General features: G+C 38.2%; 1 protein-coding gene across 1 annotated transcript in view; it reads right to left on the bottom strand.

Annotated features, from left to right (window-relative positions):
* faf1 (Fas (TNFRSF6) associated factor 1) overlaps positions 1-27,147 on the bottom strand; it is a 339,764-nt gene that overhangs the window by 167,629 nt on the left and 144,988 nt on the right. The window contains exon 8 of the mRNA XM_059984260.1: positions 9,361-9,447. Within this exon, the coding sequence (XP_059840243.1) occupies positions 9,361-9,447 (87 nt within the window). The remainder of the gene's footprint in view (positions 1-9,360; positions 9,448-27,147) is intronic.

Below are 27,147 nucleotides of genomic sequence, written 5' to 3'. Positions count from 1 at the left end.
CAGCTATTTAAAAAAACTTGAGTTTTGACCATTGGAACGCTAAGAACATTGTGACTGTAAACTTTGAGAAAAGTTTCACAGGTTGAGCTTTGTCTAGCCCACCAATTACATCATGCAGCAAAAAAAATTTGATCAGAGCCAGCATGAATAGTTATAACAATTCAGATCTGATAAATTCAAGGTCTTGGGGAACAGGTGGTGAGTGTGGCAGCAAGCACTATTCATCAAATTCTGGGCTGTTACATTTCAGAAGCACACAGAAGGACATGTATGAAGTCTGAAAGCACACTACACTCAAAGTTTACAAGAGCTGATGTGCAAAGTGAAATTCAGTCCCTGGCAAAATCATTTGGGTACGATACCCCACCAGAGAAGTAGATGAACTATCTATGAGAGCCGATGCAAGCAGTGTTTTATTCAAAAATTAAAGGACCCACAGAACTAATAACCTAAATAAAAACTCTTCCTTTGTCAATTGTATTTTTATTCATAACCACATAAAAATGTGGCACGAATAGTTTAAGAGTGACAGAAAAAAAAACAAGATAGTAAACACCTTTAAGCCTTCCAAGTGACAAGAATCACATTTGCCAATAGGCAAAAACACATTTCAGACCTCAGTATCAGGCTGTCAGAAACAATGTACAAGTTCAGATGCCACATATTCAGTTCCGGTACTACAGATTCAGTTCACATTCTCTGAAGAACAGCTGGTTAAGCCTTTGTGGTGCTTTAGTATAAAAGAATAACTTGCACTCACACTGATTTTCTTTTAGTATGCAAGCAATATTGCTCAGTACAAACACTATTTTGGTAAGAGTTTGAAATATGATTTCACGATTCATTGTGTTAAAGAAGCACAAATATAATCCGCCAGGGACTTAATCCTATTTTTCTTACTTAGTTCCCAAATCCACACAGCTAGATTTAATCAGATGTATACATAAGCATAAATACTAACAATGTCAGACAAGTATCTGGAGTGAAATTAGCAGCACTGGCTACTTGTTATTTCAGAGAACAAATACTATTAAAAGTCCAATGTTTTGTTACACTTGAGGTGCGCTCACTGAAAAATAAGCGCAATACCCCAAATTGTCTTGAAGTGAAAAAGAGAGGTAAGAATACACCAGAAAAATAAAGAAAATGATTTAAAAAGGTCTGAGTAATCTTGCAATTTTCAGAACAGATTAGCAATTTTGTTTGATGGTATGCAAGCAACAACTTTGCTGTGACAGATGGTGAAAATGTTTGTAGGCTTTGGCTAGCATGTCATTTTCTTTATTCCAAAAATATTAAACCAAAATGAAATACATGCAAGGAATCAGCAAGAGCATTATTCATAAAAATTATATGATTTTATTCTATGAATTCCGGAAAACAAAGGATAAAACTTCAGCTTGCGACAATAGAGTAAGTTTTATTTTCTTGACATCTTCAGGTTTCTCTGCCATATGACATAATCTCATCATCCACAAGGACCTAACAGCCTCACTGGCATGAAGTAGCAAATCAAATACAAATCCCATCTGGGAATGGTCGAGAGCCCTTGGATCTTAGGAATGAAAGCTGTTATCATTTTGTGAATTACAAGAACTATAAAAGGACACTCTACTCAAGCTATCATTGAATGTCACCTGAAAGCAATCACAAAAGGGCTCTACCTAGGCTTATCTCTGAGCTCTGTCACTAAGGCAACCAGAAGGGAATAGGTTTCAGTGGGTCTATGAATTTAGGAAACCATAAAAGCCAGGGCAAAAAGATATGAGCAGCCTCTCAAAGACTGATTGCATTAATACATTAGCAAATATGGTGAAACACTGGATAAATGTCAGCAATTATGGAAAGACTCCTCAGAACAATCCATGATGTCTGTCAGCCCCCTGCAGTGTGATATCTAAGTGTCATTTAGTGCTACCTAAGCTGTGATTTTCATAGACCCAAACCCAAACCACAACATGCAAATTAATCTCAAAGTAGAAATAATTTAAAACAAATTCTTTCAAGGCTGCTACATGTTACATGTCACAGATTTTACAGACCAAAGGATACCCGCTTCTTTGAAGTCTGTCATCACAGAATTTTGTAGAACTTTGTACAGTCTCACGAGCAATTGTTTGCAGTATATAAAATCAAATACCCAAAACCTGCATTTGGTTCTACTCATTTAAATTTACTTGCTAGATGTGAGAAAGACTCACGGTGCCATGGGAACCATTTTCTCTACATTTCTTGTTAACCTCAAGCTCAATAAACAAGGAAACTGGATAGGCTTGCTGTAATTGGATTCCTGTATAATCTTGATTCTTTTCTGAACCTGATGGACCTGGCTCATCTGGCAACATCAGTTAACTTAATCTAAGTCAACACTCATTTAATATATTATTTTTTGAATCCCTTTAGGTAGTAAAAAATACACTGATGGCTGCAGCTCACTTTAATGAGGGATGGGATACTGTACTAGTTGTCAATAATTCTGTTCTGGCATATCCTCACTAGGGAATCATTTATAGACTTCCATGGTTAGTAAATGTTTTCATTCTGTAAAAGTTCAACTGTGACAAAGAAATAACAAACAATCATGTCGAATCTCATTTTACATATAAAAGAGCAAGTTTTCAGAATTTTAAGAGCAAGAACACTGCAGCACTGCAAATGTTGGTTGGAGTTCTACTAACAAGTATAATTTACCCTTAAATTCAAAAAATAATAATTTGGAAAAAACAAATTTAAAATAAATCCAATATCATTTTATATCATGATCATCTGTATGATGTGGAAAATATAACACATTTTGAAATTTAAATGATATTCTTCAAAAAACTAACCATATTATAATATTTTGGGATATTAATGGCTCACCTCTGAGTATAATACAAAAGTCAATATTACAAAATTGTTAAGAAGAGAAAATCTGCAGATGCTGGAAATCCAAGCAACTCACACAAAATGCTGGAGGAAACCAGCAGGTCAAGCAGAATTTATGGAAAAGAGTACAGTCAATGTTCCAGTCCTGATGAAGGGTCTCAGCCCAAAACTTCGAATGTACTCTTTTCCATAGATGCTGCCTGGCTTGCTAGTTCCTCCAGCCTTTTGGGTGTGTTGTTAACAAGATTGTTGCATTGTTTGGGACCAAATAGTGAAAGACTGTAAAGAATGTGTATTTAAAATCTCTTTGCAACTTCACTACATGATGCCATATATCTAATAATAAAATCAAATGACATAAATAGAGTTGAAGAGAAAAAAGGGTACAGCAATGATCTACTACAACATACATCTTTTCAGAAATACATAGTTCACATTCCAGCCCTGTCTGATGTATTCCACGATGGCAGGTTACCCAGATATCTTGGCTGAAGTAGCAATGTTGCAATGTCAATTCACTCTGTAAATAATATAGCTGCACTCTCAGTGAAAAAACTGTTTGAAGCTGTTTAGAGAGGGAAGACTCAAAAAGGTTCTGTGAATATTTTTTAAGTCTTCTAACAATTAAATGTTATGAGGAGAGAGAGTTAGGATGAAAACAGTCCATAGAACAAAACTCCCTGAGTCACCCTGAAACATAACTGCAAATGTTGAAAATCAGAAATAAAATCAAAACATGTTGGGAATATTCAGTACAGACAGCAGTATCCAGGGAGTGAAAAAGACTTCACACCACAGATCAATAACTATACATCATATCATCAAGCTGAAATATTAACGTTCTGTCTCCATAGATGCTGAGTGACTCACTGAGCATTTTTAACATCTGTCATTTGAACAGCCTTGTGTAAACAACTTCACCATCATCTTCGTAAGCAGTCCCTCAGCACTTAAGAGTGTCTTGTTTTTAGACTTGTACTGCGATCAGTGGTTCAGGTCAATCATTTATTTGGGACAAATCTTAAAACAACATAAAATAATTGAGAAAATAGTCAGGATTCCCTTTGTTTATTTGGGACACCATGTCGCTTAAGTGGGCAGGAGACTTTTACCGAACAGATATTACTTCCTGTCAGTCACATTAACTTGTGTAGCCATTAGACATAAAACCATGCTTACAGCAAACTGTCTTTAAATAGCATCAATTCCATGTGCTTGTGTTCAAAGAGCAGTAACTTCTGTCATTGATAGTTGTCAAGAAATAGGCAGTAGGACGATTTATGCTCACTGCGGAACTTGGAAGGTATCAGCAATCATCTTGAATGTTACAATGAAAATAAAGATTTGGAGGATGCACTCATCAAAAGAATTTTATGATGTCAGTCCATTATCTGTATTAGGTGTCTGTGCTAATTTTGTTCATTTACAGACAGTGCATTAGTTGCCTATGGTATCTAATGATGACAGTGAATCCTTTATGGGAGAGTTTTTAATGTGGAAAAGCCGTTGCACTGGACAGTTCCACTGTATCAAACTCAGAAGTCTGACTCCTGTGGTATGAGTCGTCATCACAAACTGATGTCTTCCTTGGTTGCAGTGGATAACCATGACTTCTATGCCTTGTCATGCCTTTCACTCTCCAATGAAGCATTGAAGAACCACCTTCCAGGTCATTGGATCTCACTGATGATCTCATCCGTCCAATTTGCTGGAGCTGACTTTACATGCTATGACAGTCATGCCCCTATTTCACGAGTGTATGAGGCCTGCCAGCTACCATCACCTGGTTTAACCTGCCTGTCAAAATGGTTTACCAGGGTGTGGCCACTGTCATATTCAAACAGCTACTTGGAGCCACAGATGAGCTTAGTGTCTTTTGGGGACCAAAGGAAAGTGAGATGCCTCAGAATGGACATCCATACACAGTAGGAACTAGTTCATAGTTTTATTGTACTGTAATAGCATTGGTAATGTTTGTTACTCAGTTAAATGGCAGTTTGTCTTTGTTTTATATCTTTTTAAATTTTCCATGAAACTTTGGTAAATTGAGGCAGCCGATTTACTTGGCCACAATGTACTGGTCCCAATGTGTACCAGTTAACCAGACTCCACAATATACTGTAACTTACAATAAGAAATATTTATTTTTTGTTTCCTTATTGTGATACAGCGTGTAATAGGCCCTTCTGGCCCTTCAGGCCGCACCTCCCAGCAGTCCCACAATTTAATCTGAGCCTAATCACAGTCTAACCAACTGAAATGTCTTTAGACGATGGGAGGAAACCAGAGCCCCTGGGGAAACACTCCTTACAGGCAGCAGTGGGAATTGAACCCATGTTATCTGTACTGTAGAGCATTGTGCTAACCACTACACTACCATGCTGCCCATATACATATATATATATACATATACACACACTTACACACAAATATATATTTTAAAAAGATCAGTAATGCATTAATAGTATTCGTGGACCATTCAGAAATATCATGGCAGAGAGAAAGAACCTGTTCCTGAATGGTCCATGAATACTATTTTGCAATGTTCTTAAAACACTGAGTGTGTGTCTTCAGGTTCCTGTCCCTCCTTCCAGCTGGTCCTTAATGATGCCATTTTTTTTTTATGAAGCATTGCCTTTTGAAAATGGCCTCAACAGTGGGAACTCTAGTGCCCATGATAGAACTGGCTGAGCTTACAACCCTCTAAAGACCTTTCCAGTCCTGTGCAGTAGCCCCTCCATACTAGATGAAGATGATGCAACTAGCTAGAATGCTCTCCACTGCACATCGGTTGAAATTTGCTAGTCTTTGGTGAAATATCTAATCTTCTCAAACTCCTAATGAAATGTAGCTGCAGGAGTGCCTGCATCAATATGTTGAGCCCAGGATAGATCTTCACAGATTTTGGCGCCCATGAACTTGAAGCTGCATAAACTGCTGACCTCTCAACGATAATGTAAAAACATTCTCTTAGGATGCAATTTGATGCACCAGCAATTCAGCTTCTCAACCTACAGATGAGATGCTATTACCTACCTCGTTATGAACCACTGGTTTATTCTGGATGTATTGGAAAATTGAAATGCACACACAATATTGGAGGAACTCAGCAAGTCAGGAGGCAACTATGGAAAGGAATAAACACTTGACATTTTGAGCCAAAACCCTTCATCAGAGAATTTATGTAGGATACCACATGTATCAAAAATGAGACTAGCATTGAGCCAGCAGGTGTTTCATTGTCCAACTGTTATGCTGTTGATTTGGTACATGTTGCTGCTGGACCCCTCCCTGGCATGCTGTCTGCAAGTTCAGGGCTTTATCCACCTACAAATGGAAGAACCAAAGCTGCCCCTTCTTCTGCAGCTGGAAATAATTTCCAAGTTAATGTAGGATTTGGAGCAACTTTAACATTCATAGGATAAATTCAGTGTTCATAAATGAATATGCAAGGTTTCAAGGTAACAGATTTTTTTTTTTTACGAACTCCTATTCCAACAAGGAGATGCCATTAGGAAGGAAGAATATAATTTGGTTTAAAAAATTAATCTAAATCTGTTTTAAAATGTAGACTCTCTTTCTCCACCCCACTTCCCTCCTTCTCTGTAGTTCAGTCATTCAGAGAGCTGGACATTATATTCCTAAATTCATTGAGCTGTAGTTGCTCTATACTGTAGGTTTATTTTAGCTTCTTTTGATGGGAAAGTATATTTTTGTGAATCATTTGCTGCATTCATGGGATAATAAACTGTAGCAATTTCCATAGATTTGTGAATGGTACCTGTCTGAGAATGAGCCTCACATTTTTACAACATAAAAAGGTAATTTCATCAATCTATCCCATTGTACGATACCCTCTGGCAATAAAGGTCTATGATGATACCTTGGAAAATATATGTTGTTTCCTGTGTCTCACAAGCCACTGCTCAATGCAGGCAAAATTACTGATAAAATTCACTATTGCTTTCAGTGCGCTAGTGCAGAACCAGAATTCATTGTGTATTATGTATTGCACTGTACCGCTGTCACAAAACAACAAATTTCTCAACATGTTAGTGATAATAAACCTGATACTGATTCAAGATACAGCATAGGATAGGTAGGATCAATAATTATTTCAAATTGTAACAGGGATCTAAATAATTGACAAAGTATAGTAGCATTGGCTAACCATGATAAGAGATCTGGTCACAAGGGTCATTGGTCAGAACCATGATAAATTCTCAAACTTGTTGAGTTCTGGGTTTGTCTCAGTTCAATCAGTACTGGTTGGATTTAGCACCCAACATGTTGATTAGATAGAATTAGATAATGTAGCTTTGGCAGTATCACAGAGATTAAACAACAAGATCAAGCTGTCACAGATCCAGTCATATTGGATCAGATGTTCTGTCAATTGCCATTTACAGGACTGCATGGAGTTTAATCTAATAAAGAACAGACACAAAATGTTACTGCTATCTGCAACCAAGTCCTAAATGCAGTTTGTACACTGAGGGAACTCAATTCTCTTAAAGCATCATTAAAATGATTAAAAAAATACAACTTTTTGCCCTCCAAACATCTTACGCAAGACTCAAGGATATAAGTCTGCAAATTATAGTTAACAGTAATTCCTCAGATCAGATGTCTACAGACAATGGCGTTCTCCAAGTATCAACAATAGGAAAACAGAATTGTTCTCCTTGAAGCAACTAATATTCAGAGATGCACCAGGCCCCTTAGACAAGGCAGACAAAGAAAGTCTGTTTGTATTAGATGATCATAACAAACTAGAGGATTCAAACTAGAGACACAAGGAGGTTGCGAGGAGAGTTTTGTTATTTTTAGAAAAAAGGGCTCTTAGTGGTAATATACTGGAAGTTGCACCTTTAATGGGGATCTATAAATTCAAAAGGAATTTGGATAAGCTGGGAGGAAAATGAACTTGCAAGGATAAAAAGACTGAGTGGAGGGTCCAACTAAGCTGCCCTTCTCCCAGCAGCTACGAACTTCTTGAACTGAACAGATTGTATGTGTCAGCATGATTCAGCAAGGATAGAAAATGTTACATAGGATAGGGAGTAAGGCAAGGGTCAAAAGGTTGAGGCAAGGGGGAATGAGTGGGAAGGCAGGCAAGGGATTTACTAAGTCAATTATAGGTGTTTTAATTTAAATGTTTTCAACATCTGGTCACATGCAGTAGTAGTGGTACAACTGAATACCTTAACTATTTCAGAGGGCATTTATGAGTGAACTACATAGTAGCACACCTGGCAGATCTGTTTCCTTACAGCTCCTGTAACCTGGGTACAGTCCCGATCTCTAGAACGACAGTTGTGCAATTCCATGTTTTCCATGATTGCATATGCTCTCATTTCCTCCCATTTCCCAAAGACATGGAGCTTAGTAGGTTCTTAGCCACTATTAATTTTCCCTAGTAGGTATGTGAGTGGTAGAATCTAGGTAAATTGGAATGTGGTAAAAATCTATCACAGCGAGAATGCTATTGCTCTTTGAGCCAGAGAAGACATGATCAGTCTAAATGGCCTCCTTCTATTGTCAGAAGGAAATTTAATAATACACTACCAGAGTAGGTATAGATGGCAGATTTCATGCTCTTTTGGAATTTAGTTGATTTTGCAATCATCATTACTAATATGACTAGTTTGTTTTAATATAAATTCTAGATTAAGTTCTTCCTGAGATGTTTGGAACATGCATTTGCACCTGGATTATTAGCCTGGTAATTTAACTGCTCCATCACCATCATAACCATGTGGAGAATAAAAACAGTTCATAGATTAGAGAAAGAGAGAACTGTTGATTCTAATCATTAAAGCAGGTGGAACATCATTGATCCTAACTGAATGATTATTAGTTTCAGAAAATTTAAAACATCAATATCACATATAGTTTTTTAGTCCAACCAAATAATCAATTTATTAACAATGATGTTGTCAATCAAAAATCTTTTTAAGACAAATCTTGGCTTCACTGCAGCAGATTTTCCCCCCAATTAAAACTTAAAAGTTTTATAATTACTCCACATCTTAAATATTTCTACAACAAATTCATAACAGAAACTAAATCTTTAACAGATTAAAGTAAATTAAAACCCAGGCTCCAGTAAACAGGCTTTCATTCCAAATTATGTTAAAACTTGAAAAAGAAATGAAAAATGGGTGGTTAAATTATTTCAGTTGAAAGTCTTTATGTGCTGAGATACTAAAACACCTTGAAATATTTATACAGCTGACTATTCTCAACCAGGGCAAATCTGAAAAGTAAGCTCTTGTGCCCTATGCTTCTCTTCAATTATGTAAGATGTTTGGCTAATGGTTACAATGGTCATATAAAAAGAGTAATACAGAAATGAAAATATCAAAACCACATACTAACAAATGCCAAATGGTACATAAAAGAACATCTGCTGAAAGAAAGTCTCTGCCTATTCATTACACAATAACGAGTAAAGCATAGTAAAATTTGTTGAAAATACATTGCACTCACTGAATCATCCTCGGCAGCAGCAGGCCAACCTTCCCATACCTGATGGCGGACGTGAATGTTTGTGAGGTCAAATATGTTACACTTTACCTAATAAAAAAAAGTTTAAAAAAGATATAATACACTTCATTTTGGTTTATTAGAAAAGTCATTTCCAACATACAGCACATTTTTAGCATAAGTCTTTATGCAACAAATGAAGAGAATAGTTATTAATGTCAACTTCATATTTGAGCTTTTTCTATGATTTTCAAAACATTTTCAAAATAAAAAGGCATGGTTTTCAAAGACAGTGTCATTCAACATAGTATGATTATCACTGGATAGTTTTTGAGAAAAGTAAACAAAACACTCCATTTAGAGTGTGTTTTTCTCAGCTCCCAAACATTATACTGTTACGTCCGTAGCCCCCTCCTTTGTGAGAATCGCCAGATCACTGTTGGGTTGAGTCAAATGAGGGGCCAAAGACATGAGGGGGAGACGTGCAGGATGTCACGTTTCTCCCCCCCCCATAGCGATGTAAAGCTACGGGACATGGCCATTCTCTCTTGGAGACAGATTTGTGGATTGAGATGCTCTGCTACGTGAATGCCCTTGGGCAAAGTGGGCTGGTTGAGGGAGAGATTGCATCACCCCCAACCTAATTGACATCTATGACCCTGCGAGTCAGAATAAAAGAGGGGCTGTAGGAACAACCCTTCAGACGCACCAGAAGAAACGTTAAGCGACCACGTAACAGCAGACTGTCATCGGAAACCAAGCTACGTGCGTTCAATTCCGTGGCTGGAATTGGTGGCTGAAACCACGGAAAACGGCTTTTTAGCTAACAATGGGGAAACCTGCTCCCCGACTCAACAGATTGACATCATAAAAGACTTGGGCAAGTTTAAACCGCATTACTTTTAAACCCAACAACGCTGCAGCTTGAACGAACTGATAGTGACTTATCTTTCCATCGGACAATACAGTAACCCCTAGACAATGATAGAGTTATTTCTTTTCAGTTATTATGATACCCGCGCTTAGATTTAGTATTGACGACGTATATTATCTGTATGTTTGCATTAATCTTCTTTTTGTGCCCTTTATCAATAAATACTTTTAAAAATAGTACCATCAGACTTCAACGGACCTCTCTATCTTTACTGGTAAGTGATCCAGTTACGGGAATTTCGTAACAATACGTATCAATATGATTTGGGTTATTCAATTAAAAGAGAACTGTACAATGGGCAATTTTTAAAAAAATGTTACCATTCACCTTAAATGGAGACATTATTCATCATTCCTTTCTTTAAATATATACCAATATAACATTCTAAAGAATGCTGAGGATATACAGTAACCTCAGTTTTACAAGTACGACCTAGCTCCTGCTAAACAGTATAGGTAAAACAAAGCTGCTGGAAATTCCACAGCTTCAATGCTGTGGAAAGTTTAGCATGTCTTAACTGTTAAACACTACTTCTGCATGCTTGGTAAATTTGGAAAATGACCTTCCTAAATACTTTAAAGTCATTCCATTTAATGATTTTGTATCAAAACCATTCACAATTAATCAAAATATTTTTTAAAAATCCATCAACTGAAAGATAAGTTAGAAATTGGTTGTGCACAATAACAGGAACTTGGTCCAAAACTTAAATTTTAAATATAATCCTCAAAGGCTAGTAACATCCCACATTACAACAATACAGTTCAAGAGATTATTATTAAATTTTGTTCATTATAGGAATTATTGCAAAACAAAATTGCAGGCATATCCTTGAAATTCAGCTTTCAAAACAAAAATCTAAGATCACTGGTGCATGCAATTCAAATATTTTTCTTTACAAATCAAATTGGGTTTCCCTGAAGAGCATGTATCAAGGATATTCCCAAAAATGGCAATTACCAACTTCAAACATGCTCAAAACATTTATCAGAAATTAGGTTTATCAATTCATCCAAAAATAAAACAACTAATTTTAAGAGATTGGATACTTGCAAGAAGCAAGGTGAATTACTGCAAAAGTCAGTCAGAATTGAGACTCAAGTACATTGAGAATTTGGTATTTGAATAACAGTGTTCCCTATTATTCCTTTCAACATAGATCATCTACTATAAGACAATTGGCCTAATTTGGAATCCTGTGTGCAGTTCTGGTCACCTACATCAGGAAAGATATCAATAAGCTTTAAAAAGTACAAAGATAATTGACAAGGATGTCACGTCTTGAGGAAATGAGTTATATGGAAAAGCTGAACAGATTCGTACTTTATTCAGTGGAGCATAGGAAAATGAGGGAAGATTTTATAGAGAGATACAAAATGATGAGAGGTATAGATAGGATAAATGCATGCAGGCTTTTTCCTCTGAGTCTGGGTGAGATAAGAACTAGAGGTCATAGGTTAAGGATGAAAAGTGAAATACGTAAGGGATACATAAAAGGGTATTCTTCACTCAGAGGGTGATGAGAGTGTGGGACAAGCTGCCAGCAGAAATGGTGGATGCAGATTCAATTTCAAAACTTAAGAGAAACTTGGATAAATATATGAATGGGAGGGGTATGGCGAGCTATAGTCCAGGTACAGGCCAATGGGACTAGGCAGAATAATAGTTCAGCACAGACGAAATGGGTCAAAGGGTCTGATTCTGTACTGTGGTGCTCCAATTAATAATAGTATGCTTTACAATTATAATCTATATAATTATAAATAACACCATACTACAAATCAAAATTTTCACAAATTGCACAATTGACCAGCTATGTCATAAGTTATACTCATAAGCTCCAATTGTCCAATGAATTCCACACTAAAATCTCCAAGATTTTTTTAACATAACAAACTAGTGCACTCAAGGGCTCATCCCATCTGCATTAATCAGCTTTACCTAAGTCAGGGAGTTCTGAAGGTCAATTCCCTTCATTGTGGTGAAGTTGACCACCAGGAGAACATAAATACAGGAGATTCTGCAGATGCTGGAAATATGCAGCAGCACACATAAAATGGACAGGATGCTGCCTAACTTGAATGCACAAGTGTTTGCTATTCCTATTTCATTAAACTCCTTTACTTGCATTCTGCTGGAATCATAAGTGTAGTTCATTTTCCATTTTTTTTCTCCTGACTTGCATTCTTACTACCTATTATGCCTGCTGCCATTTAGGGCAGCAAAGAAGGTCCTCCATCTCTGTCTGGCCCATTGTGCCAGTAGCTTACTCTCGGTTTTCACTACTGTCAGCCATGCATTCTTGCATGAGACTCAGGAATACCATTGCACATATATGCAGAAGGATTCTTCATTGCTGTTTCTGTAACATTTTTGCTTGGCTAGTCAGGGTTGTTACCCCTGAGTTGAAACCCCAAACTTAGAATCAGAATCAGGTTTAATATCACTGGCATGTGACACGAAATTTGTTAACTTAGCAGCAGCAGTTCAATGCAATACATAATCTAGCAGACAGAGAAAAAAAAATAAAACATAATAAATAAACAAGTAAATCAATTATGTATATTGAACAGATTATTAAAAAATGTGCAAAAACAGAAATACTGTATATTAAAAAAGTGAGGTAGCATTCAAAGCTTCAAAGTCCATTTAGGAGTTGAATGGCAGAGGGCAAGAAGCTGTTCCTGAATCGCTGAGTGTGCGCATTCAGGTCTCTGTATCTCCTACCTGATGGTAACAAGTGAGAAAAGAGCATGCCCTGGGTGCCGGAAGTCTTTAATATTGGATGCTGCCTTTCTGAGACACCACTTCCTGGGTACTTTGTAAGCTTGTGTCCAAGATGGAGCTGACTAGATTTACAACCTTCTGCAGCTTCTTTTGGTCCTGTGCAGTAGCCCCTCCATACCAGACAGTGATGCAACCTGTCAGAATGCTCTCCATGGAACATCTATAGAAATGTTTGAGCATATTTGTTGATATGCCAAATTGCTTCAAACTCCTAATAAAGTATAATCGCTGTCTTGCCTTCTTCATGACTATATCAATATGATGGGACCAGGTTAGATCCTCAGAGATCTTGAGTTAGAGATCTTAGAGGACTAATGGACCACTCTTAGTCTAACCTTCGATCTGTTTAGCATGGGTGACCCTACCAAGAGCCAAAGCACAAGGCCCTGACTCCAGGCAGCATAGCTCTCAGAGTATTTGAGGCATGCAAGCATCCAAACAATGACATGGTTGTCGTCCTCTTGGAGGTCTGTTATTCTGAGAACTTATAAATAATGAAGAAATATTAATTTAATACAATGCAATCCTTCATGCCTAATTACACATAACATTCAGGAGAAAAACCTAATATTGCATCCTTTTACTGCAATTTTCGGTTTACCAATGATGGATAATAACCGTTTATCCACTTCATCTCAACGAATGATTGCATTTGTTACATTAATGGCTAGAAGATCTATTTTACTGAATTGGAAAGAAATTAATCCTCCAACTGTATTTCAGTGGTTTTCTCAAACTATCTCTTGTTTGAGTTTAGAAAAAATTAGAAGCGTGGTTTTTGATTCTTCAGTTAAATTTGAAGAAACTTGGAGGCCATTTATTCAACATTTTCATAAGAGTTAAATCGTCTTTTCCTAAACTTTACTTTTATTATCCTTAATTATTTGGATGGAGGTTCGGAGTTATTGGCACTACTGTATATGTACTTAACATTATGTTGGTTAGTTTTTTTTCCTCTTTTTTTTGGTTTTTTTTCTTCTTTTTTTTTGTCTCCTTTACATAAATACTGTGAGTTTGGGAGGTCTTATATATTGATTATTATATATCTGATTGTTTATTTAAACTATTAATTATGTATTCTCAAATGCTTTGTATTCATATTTCATCTATGTTTTTCTTAAAATTGATAAAAAGATAAAAAGAAAAAAGAAAAACCTAATATTCCTATTTGAGTAAAAAGTCCAGTTCTCAATGATAATGTGATTTCAGTACAACAGTAGATTACGGTTAATTGAAACATATCAGGACCAATACATTTTTGCTCAATTAAGCAGCTACCCCACTTAGCAACACGGTAGCTTAGCAGTTAATGTGACACTATTGAAGCTCAGGACAATCCAGAGTTTGGAGTTCAATTCCCGTGCCATTCTGTAAGGTGGCTCAATGTGTCCTCCTAATGAAATATGTAGGTTTTCTCGAGGTCCTCTGGTTTCCTCCCATAGTCCAAATATGTACCAGGCAAGTAACATGGTCATTGTAAATTATCCTGTGATTCGGTTAGGGTCAATTGAGTTTGTCAGGGGTTGCCAGGGTGGCATTGCTTGAAAGGCCAGAAGGGCCTAATCTGTGCTGTATCACTAAATAAATTAGACAGTTTCACTGAAATAGTTTAAAACATATATAAAAAGACAAACGGGGTAACAAATTATGTATTTAAATGAAATACAGAACAAATTAGAACACCAGCAATACTACAGACTACTATAAAACTGTGTATTAGTTTATAATACATATCAACGGAGGAATTAATCCAGTGTATGCTTCTGTGTTCTTTTAACTGCAAGTGAATAGAATCAGTACAGGGATCTAATACAGATGATGGACTGCCATCCTACAATGCTTTCGACAATTATATCCTCCAAATCTGACAAGTGAAGTCAGAGCCAAAGTAAAAGCAAAAGAGAAGGCATACAAGGAATCCAGAGTTAGTGATTGAGGACTGGGAAGCTTTTAAAAACTTGCAGAAGGAAACTAAGGAGGTCATTCAGAAGGAAAAGATGAATTATGAGAGGAAGCTGGCAACTAATATCAAAGAAGATACTAAAAGCTTTTTTTAAGTAAAGGGTAAAAGAGAGCTGAGAGTAGATATAGGATGAATACAAAATGACACTGGAGATATTGTAATGGGAGATGCAGAGATGGCAGAGGAATTGAATGTGTATTTTGGATCAGTCTTCACAGTGGAAGACTTCTGCAGTATAACAGATATTCAAGAGTATTAGGGAAGTGAAGCATGTGCAGTGAAAATTATGACTGAGAAGGTCCTCAGGAAGCTTAGTGGTCTGTGGGTGGATAAATCTCCTGGACCTGATGGAATGCACCCTCGGGTTCTGAAGGAAGTAGCTGGAGACAGTACTGAGGCATTATCAATCAACTTTCAAGAATCGATAAGGATTCTGGCATTGTACCGGATGTCTGCAAAGTTGCAAATGTTACTCCGCTATTTCAGAAGGGTGGGAGGCAGTGGAAAGGAAACTATAGACCTGTTAGCCTGGCATCAATGGTTGGGAAGTTGTTGGAATCGACTGTTAGAGATGAGATTAGAGTACCTGGAGGCACAATGACAAGATATGCCTAAACCAGCATGGTTTCCTGAAAGGAAAATCCTACCTGACTAACCTACTGAAATTCTTTGAGGAAATGACAAGCAGAGTCGACAAAGGAGATGCAGTAGACATGGTGTACTTAGATTTTCAGAAGGTCTTTGACAAGGTGCCGCACATGAGGTTGCTTAACAAGATAAGAGCCCATGGAATTACAGGGAAGTTACTAGCGTGGGTGGAGCATTGGATGGTCAGCAGAAAACAGAAAGTGGGAATAATGGGATCTTATTCCAGCTAGCTGCAAGTTACCAGTGGAGTTCCACAGGGGTCAGTGTTGGACCACTGCTTTTTACAACTTATGTCAATCATTTGGACTACTGTATTAATGGATTTGTGGCTAAATTTGCTGAAGATACAAAGATAGGTGGAGGAGCAGGTAGTGTTGAGGAAACAGAGAGCCTGCAGAGAGACTTAGATAGTTTAAGGGAATGGGCAAAGAAGTGGCAAATGAAATACAATGTTGTAAAGTGTATGGTCACGCGCTTTGGTGGAAGAAATAAATGGGCAGACTATTATTTAGATAGGGAGAGAATTCAAAATGCAGAGCTGCAAAGGGACTTGGGAGTCCTTGTGCAAGATACCTTAAGGGTTAACCTCCAGGTTGAGTCAGTTGTGAAGAAGGCGAGTGTAATGTTGGCATTCATTTCTAGAGGTATAGAATATAACAGCAGGGATGTGATGTTGAGGGTCTGTAAGGCACTTGTGAGACCACACTTGGAGTATTGTGTGCAGTTTTGGGCTCCTTATTTTAGAAAGGATATACTGACATTAGAGAGGGTTCAGAGAAGACTAACGAGAATGATTCCATGAATGAAAGGGTTACCATATGAGGAACACTGCATTGAATTTGAATTGAATTTCGGTTTATTGTCATTTAGAAACCACAACTACAATGTAGTTAAAAAATGAAACAACGTTCCTTCAGAATGCTATCACAAAAGCACACGACAAAACAGACTACACCAGAAAACCCACATAACATTTGGCAATCCCCAAATCCAGAGTCCGGAGAGGCTGCTGCGTATTAATATCGCGCTACCATCTTAGCGCGTTCCCTGGAAAGGGGCTCCAAACCCACCAGACATTAACAAGACTACCCAGACACACCAAGTCCGAAGACCAACTCTACCACCCAACAAACCAAAAACTAAAGCTGCAAGACCTACACAAAACCACATAGTTACAACAGTGCAAACAATACCATAATTGATAAAAAAAAACACACCATGGGCACAGTAAAAATAGTCCAAGGATGTTAAGAGACTATAAAGATCGAAAGAAACCACCACACAGTTTCCACAAGTCCTCAGGGTCCCGATAGACTCATCATTCCACGCAGGCAGCAGAAGGGAATACCTCCGCTATGGACTTCCACGGTGCTGCCAGACTCAGCCTCGCAGACACAGCACATAGTGAAAGCGCCCCGACCGCAGCGGACTCCAAGTCCGTCAAACCTCCGAACCTCCGACCATCCCCTCCGGCCTCTCCAAGCACCATCCTCTGCTGAGCGCACTACAGCGCCCCCGCCACCAGCCACCGGCAATGCGACCCCGAGGACCGTGGGCCTGTTCTTCCCAGCAGAGACCCGAACCTCACAACAGCAGCCGCAATGAAGAAGGCCTTCCTGGAGATTTCCAGATGTTCCTCCGTGCTCCCCACATCTGTTTTTCATCAGATTAGGATTGTGTTTGGCACCTTGCTTGCCAAATAACAGATATCAACTCTGGAGAGGCCACTGCGTCGCGCCACCATCTGGCAGCTCTTGGGCTGTATTCCCTGGAGTTCAGGAGAATGGGTGGGGGGGGGGGGGAGGATCTCATAGAAACACTCCGAATGTTAAAAGGCCTGAACAGATCAGATTTGTCAAAGTTATTTCCCATGGTAGGGGATTCAAGGACAAGGGGGCACGACTTCAAGATTGAAGGATGTCCTTTTAGAACTGAGATGCGGAGAAATTACTTCAGTCAATGGGTGGTAAATTTGTTGCCACGAGCAGATGTGAAAGTCAAGTCATTGGGTGTATTTAAGGCATAGATAGATAGGTCCTTGATTAGCCAGGGAATCAAAGGATATGGGGGTGAAAGCAGGGCAGTGGGAATGACTGGAAGAAGAGGATCGTCCCATGTTTGAATGGCGGAGCTGACTAGATGGGCCGAATGGCCTACTTCTGCCCCTATATCTTATGGTCTTATGGTTATAGATACCCTCAAATTCTTCGCAGTTACTAATTTGAAGTAGTTAAAATGTTTGATTTTTATTTCTTGCCATTTCTCATTTCTCCATTGCTCTTAAATAGCAATGATGTAAGCTGTTCTGAATTGTCTTACTGCTTATTTCTGACCAACTTTAAGCTGAAAAAAAATCACTGCTTTTTGAACAAACACACACATCTGATGGTACTTACATAACTTCACTCTAAGTATGGAGTAGTGTCTAACGGCCACACAAGTGCACACAACTGATGCTAGGTAGAAACCATTAGGTAACAGTCTCCTGTTCCAATTATACAGCATAATGTCCTAAATAAATCCTGGCTTTTACTTGATTAGTTTTTGTTCTTCAAGAGTTATCCCAAATAAGCGGCTGCCCTGATTAACTGATGGCCCAATTAACCACAATCCACTGTATATAACTTTTAAATACACTAATTTCCATTTGGAGGTGTATTTTCACTTTAAAATACATGTATATTATACGACACAGGTCCATGTCGACTAAAATGCATATCAAGTCAAGTCCCATTTGGCTTATAACCCTCCAAATATTTCCCATCCATGTTCTCATCAATGTGTATTTTAAATGTTGTTAATATGTAGTACCTGCCTCAACCACTTCCTGTCTAGCTCATTCAACATGGGGAAAAAAAAGTTGCTTCTCAGGTTTTTACTAAATCTTTCTCCTCTCGCCCTAAACCTGTACCCTCTATTTTTTGATTTCCCAAGCCTGGTAAAAAGATTGTGTATTCGCCCAATCTTTGTCCCTCATAATTTGATGCACCTCCCAAACTTCAGTGAATAATGTTCCAGCCTGCCACACCTATCTCCATAACTCAGCCCCTATGTTCTTGCAATTTTCCTGTAAATGTCCACTTCACCCTTACCAGTTTAATATCACCTTTCTTAGAACAGGGTGACCAAAACTGAACACGATATTTTAAATGTGCTATGTATTTCAGTGTCATGTACAACTGCACATAACATCCAAACTTCTGTACTCAATGCCCCAACAGCAAGCATGCCAAAATCATCTTCACCATCCTATCTACCTGCGATACCATTTTCAGGGAACCATGTACTTGAAATCCAAAGTCCTTCTGTTTTACAACATTCCCCATGACACTGTGAAAGGCCTACCTTAATTTATCTTTGCACATCACACTTTTCTGAATTAAACTCCATTTGCCATTCCTCAGCCCACTTACCTGCCTGATCAAGATCCCACTGTAATTTTGATCATCACCTACCTATCAAGCCAATTATATATTCAATTAGCCGGCTCTCCCATGTAATCTAATATCCGATAGCAGTTTACCATGTGGAGCCTTATCAAAGGTCTTACAAAAATCTATACAAGCTCTATCTACCCCTTTGTCCTCATTAATTTTCTTAGTTACTTTTTCAAAACAAAAACTCATTCTGATTTGCAAGACACGATCTCCCATGCACAAAGCTAAGCTATCGCTAATAACGAACACAAGGAAATCTGCAGGTGCTGAAAATTCAAACAACACACACAAAATGCTGATGGAACACAGCAGGCCAGGCAGCATCTCTAAGGAGAAGCACTGTGAACTTGACTGTCTTTGTCCTGACGAAGGGTCTCGGCCCGAAACGTCGACAGTGCTTCTCCTTAGAGATGCTGCCTGGCCTGCTGTGTTCCACCAGCATTTTGTGTGTGTTGTCTATCGCTAATAAATCAGTCTTTCCAAATGCATGTATGTTGTATATTGTATCCTTCAGAATCCCATCCATCAGCCTACCTATCACAGATGTTAAGCTTAATGATCTATAGTTCAGTTTTTTTTAATCTTTCTTAAATAAAAGCACTTCCCAAGTTTCAGTATGTTGATATGGAGCACTCTAAAGGCTGATTTATACTTGTGCGTCACATCTATGCCGTAGGATGACGTGCACCTCCCCAAAAAAGTAACTCAAGTGTCGCAATGACACAGACCGCAACAACTGTGATTGGTCTACTTGGTAGCATCACATTTCTGGTTGCTTCTTCTCCGCCATGTCTGCACACCAATGTGAAATAGATTACCCAAATCGTCAAATCTACCTGCCGACATGCAAAAATATTTGAAATGCATTTCCTCATCCATGTCTCTCACGAAGAAACTCAACACAGTGGCATAGAAACCCCACCGCCAACTAGTGTTTTGGCGTACACCAACACATGCTCGCTACAGCATAGAGCCGACGCAGAAGTGAAAATCAGGCCTACCCTTAGCCCGTACGCACAAGTATAAGTCAGCCTTAAGTCTTGGACTTGCTGTAAGTTTTAGCACATGAGCTTCCCTTGCATAGCTACGTTATATTTTTTATATATTAACTTAGTCTTCCTCTTTCATTTGGTAATGCTCAAGTTTCCATGTTTGGCAGCTCACATGGAAGTTTTGGAATGGAGAATGTTTCTTGTTGTCTCTAGCCCACTTTGCTATATTCCATTAAAAATCAATTAAACAGCTAAATCACTATTCACAATTTAAGAAAGAAAATCACTTAAACAATTTTGACCTCTTAAATAATTAAAGTCATTAAAGCAAGCAGTTAATTAAAATGTGTAAATTACCATTCCCTACAGCTATTCCTGTTTTTGCAAATGAATGGACTTGCTGTCCCTGAAACAATCAAGTTCATGCTTAAGCAACCAGCACCATGCAGAGTCCAACATCTGTGCCGAGCCAGTCAGGAAGCTGCAAACAGAACCTAGATAGGAAATTCAGGACTTTAATGTTCAAGTTGAAGAATCAAACTTCATAAAATGATTAAGTACTGGCAGTTCTGTGGAACATTACACTGGAAAATGAGGTCTACATGTTTTATGAACTAAAAAGTGAGAATTTGTCTAGTTTGTGTCTCTTTCATGGAATTGGAAACTTCAAGTAGCATAATTTTCCAAAGTAATGGTTTCTTAAAAAGCGTTCCCTGAAAATTGAATATAACAAATTGGATCTTTATTTAATTAGGACGATATTCCCTTGGATATTAATTCACACAAAATGCTGGAGGAACTCAGCAAGTTAGGCAGCATCTATGGAAGGTAATCAACAGTTGATGTTTTGGGCTGAGACTCTTCATCAAGACAGTTCATCAGAATGTTGACTGGTTATTCTCCTGCATTGATGTGGCTGATTTGCAGAGTTCCTCCAGCATTGTGTGCATTAATATCCATGTGAATAACATTCTAATTAAAGAAAGATCCAATTGGTTATACAGGTAGTCTCTGAGTTAAGAACGTCCAACTTACGAACTCGTACTTACGAACTGAGGAAGGAGAATGCCATCCGCCATTTTAAGTCAGATCACGACTCAGTCCGCCATTTTAAGTCGTTCCGTTGACACTGTGTTGAGTGTGTAACTTTGTATTTGGCTTAAATTTTTCTTAGCAAGATTCACCTTGACACCCCTCCCCCCCCACCCCGCTGCCTTTCCAGTCGGCTGGTGGTGCAGTGAGATCAACGCCGGGCTCAAGAACGGACGTTCCCAAGTTCGATCCAGTGACAGACCGCTCCCGAGCGCACCAGGTTGATGTCCAACTGGCAACTCGACCTAAAAAAAAACACTGCCACCTCCAGTTTAACTTTCCACGTGGAAATTTGTGGAGGATCAAATACCAAAACCCAAACCTAGCACAGCCTGCACTGGTCCCATTTAACCTGTCTCAGTGCAGTGGATTTTAGGACCTGGGGAATTCAGTGCCGTAGTTCTTAGGACCTGGCGGAGCTAAGGAGCCGCCGCCTGCAGTGTTTCTGTTCCGTTGACAGTAAGCAATCACGATTGAAAATAAAGTGAAAATAATAAAAGCAATCAGAAAGAAGTGAAACGTCATCGGTCATTGGAAATCGTTAGGCTACAGTCGGTCAACAATCGGAACAATTTTAAAGGATAAAGGATAAAGTGAGAATAATGGAGCATGTGAAAGGCCCTGCCCCAATGAAAGCTACAATTATTACTAAGCAAAGCAATAGTTTAATTATTGGAATACATACGTTTCTTAAGCGGTTTATATGCATAGAAAGGTAAAATATATACTATATACTAAAACAAACGTTTGACTAACTGACGCTAAATAATACCGGATGTACTTGTTCTCACTTATGTAAAAATCCAACTTAAAGATGGACTCAGGAACGGAACTCATTTGTAACCCGGGGACCGCCTGTATTCAATTTTCAGAGAACACTTTTTAGAATAACAGACCTCCAAGAGGACCACAACCATGTCATAGTTTGGATGTTTGCAGGCAGCAAAGACTCACGAGAGCTATGCTGTCTGGAGTCAGGGCCTTGTGCTTTGGCTCTTGGTAGGGTCACCCATGCCAAACAGATCGAAGGTTACAGGTTAGACTAAGAATGGTCCACTGGTCCCCTGACTGGCCAATCAAAACTGTTACAGAAACAGCAATGAAGAATCCTTCTACATATACTTGGAATGGTATTCCTTAGTCTCACATGGGACTGCATGGCTGACAGTAGTGAAAACTGAGAGTAAGCTACTGGCACAATGAAGGAAGCCCTGAACACCACACAGAGATGGAGGACCTCCATTGCTGTCCTAACTTCCAGAAGCCACAACAGGCAGCAAGAACACAAGTCAGGAGAAAAGAAATGAAAATGAACACCACTTAGGGTTCCAGCAGAATGCAAGTAAAGAAGCTTAATGAAAACAGGAACAGCAAACACTCGTGCACTCTTGTCAGGCAGCATCCGTGCTCCTCAACTTGCTGTGTATTTCCAGCATTTTCTTTTAATATTTCAAGCTTTCTGCATCTGCTGTTTCTAGTGTCTTTCAAAATTTAAATTAACATGTTTTGATGTAATTTAAGAGATTGATATCTGGAATTTCAATCAATGTGACACTGATTTTTCAAAGCACCATTGTAAACTACGCTGGACAAAATTATGCAACTTATATTATCCCAAAGTTTATCCAGAGACTTTTTGCTGTGAGTCATCATGACAACCGTATCAAGATTTTCCAATTAGGGCTCCAGAGAGCGACTTCATTAGCCTTGCAAAAGCCCTGTAGGGGTATTTGGATCATAATATCCTTGAACGCCTGTCATAAAGCTTCCATGGTTTGGCTCCTACAATATCAAACAACAAGGTTTGCAATGAACTAAAATAATTAATTCACTGGGTTCCTCCACCTTACTCCACTTAACATTTACTGCTCACGTACAATTTTTTTTCTAATCATTGCACTCCTACTCATCCTTTCTGAAATCTGGTGTGCTCCCCTTCCCTAGAGCCATCATAAATACAAATATGACCACTCCCCCAACCATCATGTTATGACATCAGAACACCCCCCCCATCACGTCCCACATTAATCTGACATCCCCGCTCCTCACCACGTGGCATGCTTCCCCAAACTCTTTTGTCTTTTCTACCACAGTCTGATCCAGGGTCACTATAACCTATCCCACCATCACTTCAATTTGGGTCTGAAGTCAACCTCACCAGATCACTGCAAGATGGCACATTTAAATATAAAAAGAGACTTTGATGGAGACTTAAGTGGCAACGAATCTTGATGTGTCTACTGGTCCTACACTTTACCACTGGATCCCCTCCCCTATCTATTTCTATCTGCCCCTCATCACTCCAATAAAGGCTCCCATTATCATCATCCTTACTTATAAGATTACAGCACTGGAGACTCTGTGTCCTTATTATCACTCTTCCACCTCTGGATCCAACTCCATCCTTCCCCCATCTTTCTACTAAATCAGGAAAAACTTTTGGTATTCTCTTTTACACTACTGGCTAGTTTACCTTCACATTTCCTATTTTCTCTAACCGCATTTTAGTTGCCTTTTGTTGGTTTTTAAAAGCTTCCCAATCCTCTGGCTTCCCACATATTTTTCCCTAGTTGTATGTCTTCTCTTTTACTTTCATGCTGTCTTTGCCTCACCCTTCTTTTAGAATGCTTCTTTTTCTTTGGGATTAACCTAATCTGCATCTTCCAAATTACTCCTAGAAACTCATTATTCTTATTATTATTCACAAACTTGGCAACAAAGCCATCAATTTTGTTATCCAGATCATTAAAATATAACATGAATTGGAGAACACTGTACCTTCTATTATTTCTGAAGATCAAACTGGTTTTATTAAAAATTGCCTTCCCTTTTTTAAAATACGGCATCTATTTCATATCTTATATTCACCCTCAGTTAGGACTCCTGAATGTGTCATTTCTCTTGATGCAGAGAAACCGTTCGATCGTGTGGAGTGAAATTACCTTTTTGCAGTTTTAGAAAAATTTGATTTTGGACTAAGTTTTGGTTCATGGATTAAATTGTTATATTCATGTTCCACCGCTTCTGTTTTGACAAATTCCAGTCTTTTAGCCTTAAATGTGGCACCTGACAAGGATGTCCTTTTAGTCCCTTACTTTTTGATTTGGCCATAGAGCCACTGGCGATTGCATTTCGTAGCTGTGCTGAATTGATGGGGATTTGGAGGGGAGGTGTTGAGCATAAGGTTTCTCTTTATGCCGATGATTTTTTACTTTCTATATCAAATCCGTCTACTTCCTTACCCCCAATGTTTTTACTTCTTAATCAATTTAGTCAGCTTTCCGGTTACAAACTTAATTTACGCAAGAGCGATCTCTTCCCAATCAATAGAGAAGCACAAGCATTAGTATTTCATGACCTCCCTTTTAAAATAGTTAACAATCAATTCACTTACCTTTGTACTGTATTACAGTAACAAGGAACTTCAAGAATCTTTTTTGAGAAAATTTTGCTAATCTTTTAAATTCTGCAAAACAGAGTTTGACACAGTGGGTCACCCTTGTCCATGTCTCTGGTAGGTTGAATTAATGTTATTAAAATGTATATCCTTCCTACATTTTTATACTTATTTCAGTCTTTACTAATTTTTATTTCTAAAGCTTTTTTTGATTCATTAGATTCTATTATTTCGTCCTATCTATGGAAGGGCAAATGTTCCAGACTTAATAAAGCACACCTTCAAAAAGCTAAAAAGGAAGGCGGTATGGCCTTGCCCAACTTCTGTTTATATTATTGGGCAGCCAATATTTGTTGTCTTAATTTTTGGTCCTTCTTTCATAATCAGTCTCGACTGCCCAAAATGGGTGCAATGGAGTTCAACTCTAGTAAGGATCTCTCCATTTCTGCATTTCTTGGATCTGCACTTCCTTGTCACTTGCCTAGACTAATGGTTAATCCAGTTATCAGACACACTCTGAGAATATGGGCTCAGTTCAGAAAATATAATGGCCTTCATGGTTTCTCTCTCTCTAGTCCTATTTTAAACAATCATCTTTTCCTACCTTCTACGCAAGACTCAACATTTCATGATTGGTATAGAAAGGGCACTAGGCGCTTTGAAGATCTTTTCACAGATAATCGTTTTGCAACTTTTCAACAACTGTCTGTAAAGTTTAACCTACCTAATGCTCATTTCTTTAGATACCTTCAAATTAGACATTTCATTAACACTTTAATATCAAACTTTCCTGAGATGCCCGAGAAAAACCTGTGTGCCTGTTTCTTTGTATTAATCCATTGGCTAAAGGCTTAATATCTACTATTCGTGATAAGTTAGTGATCTTAAGTCGTGCCCCTTTTGATAAAATTAGAACTGCCTGGGAGCATGATTTAAATATTTCTTTATCTGATGCGGTTTGGGATTAAATTCTTAAATCAGTTAACTTAATCTCTTTATGGGCTCACCACTGCCTTTTGCAGTTTAAGGTTGTACATAGGGCAGGGCTTATATGTCTAAAACAAAATTATCGTGGTTTTATCCTGACATTAGTCCCATTTGTGACAAGTGTAAAGGGGGCGAGGCTTCTCTTATTCATATGTACTGGGCTTGTCCTAGTCTAGAGAAATTCTGGAGAGAGAGAAGCTTTTTTTAATCTTTATCCCATATTCTTAGTTGTTACTTAGAACCTAACCCTCTGATTATCTTTTTGGCACCTTGGGCGAAGCAGACATGCATCTGAGTCTGACTAAACGTCCAACGCTATTTTTCGCCTCTCTTTTGGCTGGATGCTTAGTTCTTCTCAGGTGGAAAGATGTTGCCCCACCCACTCATGCTCAATGGCTTAGTAAAATTATGTCCTGTTTAGACCTTGAAAAGATTCATTATTCACTTCTCAATTTTCAGGCAAAGTTTCATAAGGTGTGGGGACCTTTTCTTGAATACTTTCATAACTCCTCTTTAGATTAAGTTGTATTTTTTGTACCATAATCCCTTACTTCCAGCTTCTTTTTCCTGTAAGTTTTACAATTTTTTAATGTAAGTTACATTATAGTTTTGGTAGTAGGCATTAATTTTTATATTTATATATATATATATATATATATTTACAACTCTGTGGGGTTGAATGCTCCAATTAATTTTTCTTTTACATATTGTAATAGTTGGCCTGGAGTTTTGTAGTGGGAGGGTGGGGAGGATACTAACTTTATATGATTTTATTTTGGGTGGTTTTTCCTTATTGTTATGAATTATATATTAGACACGTTTGTTTTGCACTATTAATCTCCATTTTGTTGATGGTTTTTTTTTGTAATTGTATTGTAGAAACTCATTAAAAATTAATTAAAAAAACATGAAAAGCAGCAGACCTAACACCGATCCCTATGAAACATCACCAGCAGCCAACCAGAAAACACCCCCTTTATTCCCACTCTTTGTCTTCTGCTAGTTAGCCAATTTTCTGTCAATGCTAGTATCTTTTTTATAATGCCCTGGACTCTTATTATTATGCATTGCATGTACTGCTGCTGCAAAGGCAATACATTTTATGACATATGCTAGTGAAGTTAAACCTGATTCTGATCCTGCATCGTCCAAATTACTCCCAGAAACACAAGTCATTGCTCTTCTGTCGTCATCCCTATTAGTGTCCCCGTCCCATCAACTTTGGCCAACTTCTCTCTCATGCTTCACTAGTTCCCTTTACTCCACTGTAATTGGGTACAAACCTGACCTATATGATTTTAGCTTCTCTCTCTCAAACTGCAGGGTGGACCTTGCCATATTATGATCACTGCCTCCTAAGGATTCCTTTACATTAAGCTCCCTAATCAAATCTGGTTCTTTACACAACAACCAATACAGAGTTGTCTTTTCCCTACGAGACCTCATCACAATTAAAAAGCCATCTCATAGATATTCTACAAATTCCTTCTCTTGGATTCCAGCACCAACCTTATTTTCCTTATAGAAATCTCCCATAATATTTGTAACATTGC

The sequence above is a fragment of the Hypanus sabinus genome, chromosome 11 (genome assembly GCF_030144855.1).
Source record: "Hypanus sabinus isolate sHypSab1 chromosome 11, sHypSab1.hap1, whole genome shotgun sequence".
Taxonomy (NCBI): domain Eukaryota; kingdom Metazoa; phylum Chordata; class Chondrichthyes; order Myliobatiformes; family Dasyatidae; genus Hypanus; species Hypanus sabinus.
Note: the sequence above shows the minus strand (reverse complement) of the source record. Positions and strands in the feature narration are given on the sequence as shown.